Below are 1,062 nucleotides of genomic sequence, written 5' to 3' on the forward strand. Positions count from 1 at the left end.
CCATCCCCGCAGTCCGAGGGGACCCAGTGGTGACCCCCAGCCCCACTGGCTTCTTCCAAGCACCGACGTGGGTCCTCTACTCCCACCCCACCAGCTCCATGTCACGAGTCAACATGGGGGTTCACCTCAGCACCTTCCCCAGGGACGTGGAGAGCTGGACTGAGCCGTGGGTCATCTACGAGGGTCCAAGCGCTTACTCGGACCTGGCTTACATGGAGCTGCCCTACAACGAGGCCTCCATCTCTGGTGGCCCAGACATTGCTTTTGCCTGCCTCTACGAGAACGGGACACGGTCGCCCTACGAGCAGATCTCCTTCAGCATGTTCACACTGCACGATGTGCTGCAGAACATCCCCCTGAGAGCCACCGCTCCCCAGCGGGATGGCGGCCCCCCACGCCGCAGGAAGCAGGGGCGAAGGAGCTGCCTCATCTCCTAGTTGCCCCCCCAGGTCGGCTTCCCCCAGCGCCGGACCCCAGGGCACCAACCCAGAGCCCTGCGCGCCGGGATGCTCATGGACCAGCGTCCTGCCACCAGCCAGCACGGCCACATCACACAGAAGGCATGTGCTACCATTCCAAAAGCGGGTTTTTATCTCATTTTTATTGCTATTTGTTAGTTGTGCAATTAGCTGGGCAGGGAGGCTCGTGCCACCAGCCCGGCCCCCGGCTCCTTTCCAAGCGCAGGAGCTGCTCCGTGAAATCCATAATGGGGGCAACAGCAGCAACGCAGGGGAGAAGGCAGCCGGGGCACCCCATGCCACCCACGTCCGCCGGGTGCCAGGTCAGGGGCACACGGGGCTCCAGCCGTGCCCTGCCTGGTACTACCACCCTGCTCCAGGGTGTTCTGGTTTTTATCGCTCCTTTTTAACGCTCCTGTTTGAGCAAATTCTTCCTTTTTTCAACAGTTACTGCTTCATCTGGCCAATTGCTTTTTTTTGTTTGTGTAAGCTACCGTGGACCTTGTACTTTCCTCTGAAACTTATCAGTTTTGGGGCAAACCTCCTCCCCGCACAGGCAGGTCTCTGTACCTGCACTCAGTCCCTTTATCCCCACGGGGGGACG

General features: G+C 60.1%; 1 protein-coding gene across 1 annotated transcript in view; it reads left to right on the plus strand.

The window, feature by feature from the left end:
- Positions 1–437, plus strand: part of NEU4 (sialidase 4) — a gene marked incomplete at its 5' end in the record, with an annotated part of 2,116 nt that extends 1,679 nt beyond the window's left edge. The window contains one exon of the mRNA XM_010290558.1: positions 13–437. Within this exon, the coding sequence (XP_010288860.1) occupies positions 13–437 (425 nt within the window). The remainder of the gene's footprint in view (positions 1–12) is intronic.
- Positions 438–1,062: the final 625 nt, after the last annotated feature.

Source organism: Phaethon lepturus, unplaced genomic scaffold (assembly GCF_000687285.1).
Source record: "Phaethon lepturus isolate BGI_N335 unplaced genomic scaffold, ASM68728v1 scaffold37057, whole genome shotgun sequence".
Taxonomy (NCBI): Eukaryota; Metazoa; Chordata; class Aves; order Phaethontiformes; family Phaethontidae; genus Phaethon; species Phaethon lepturus.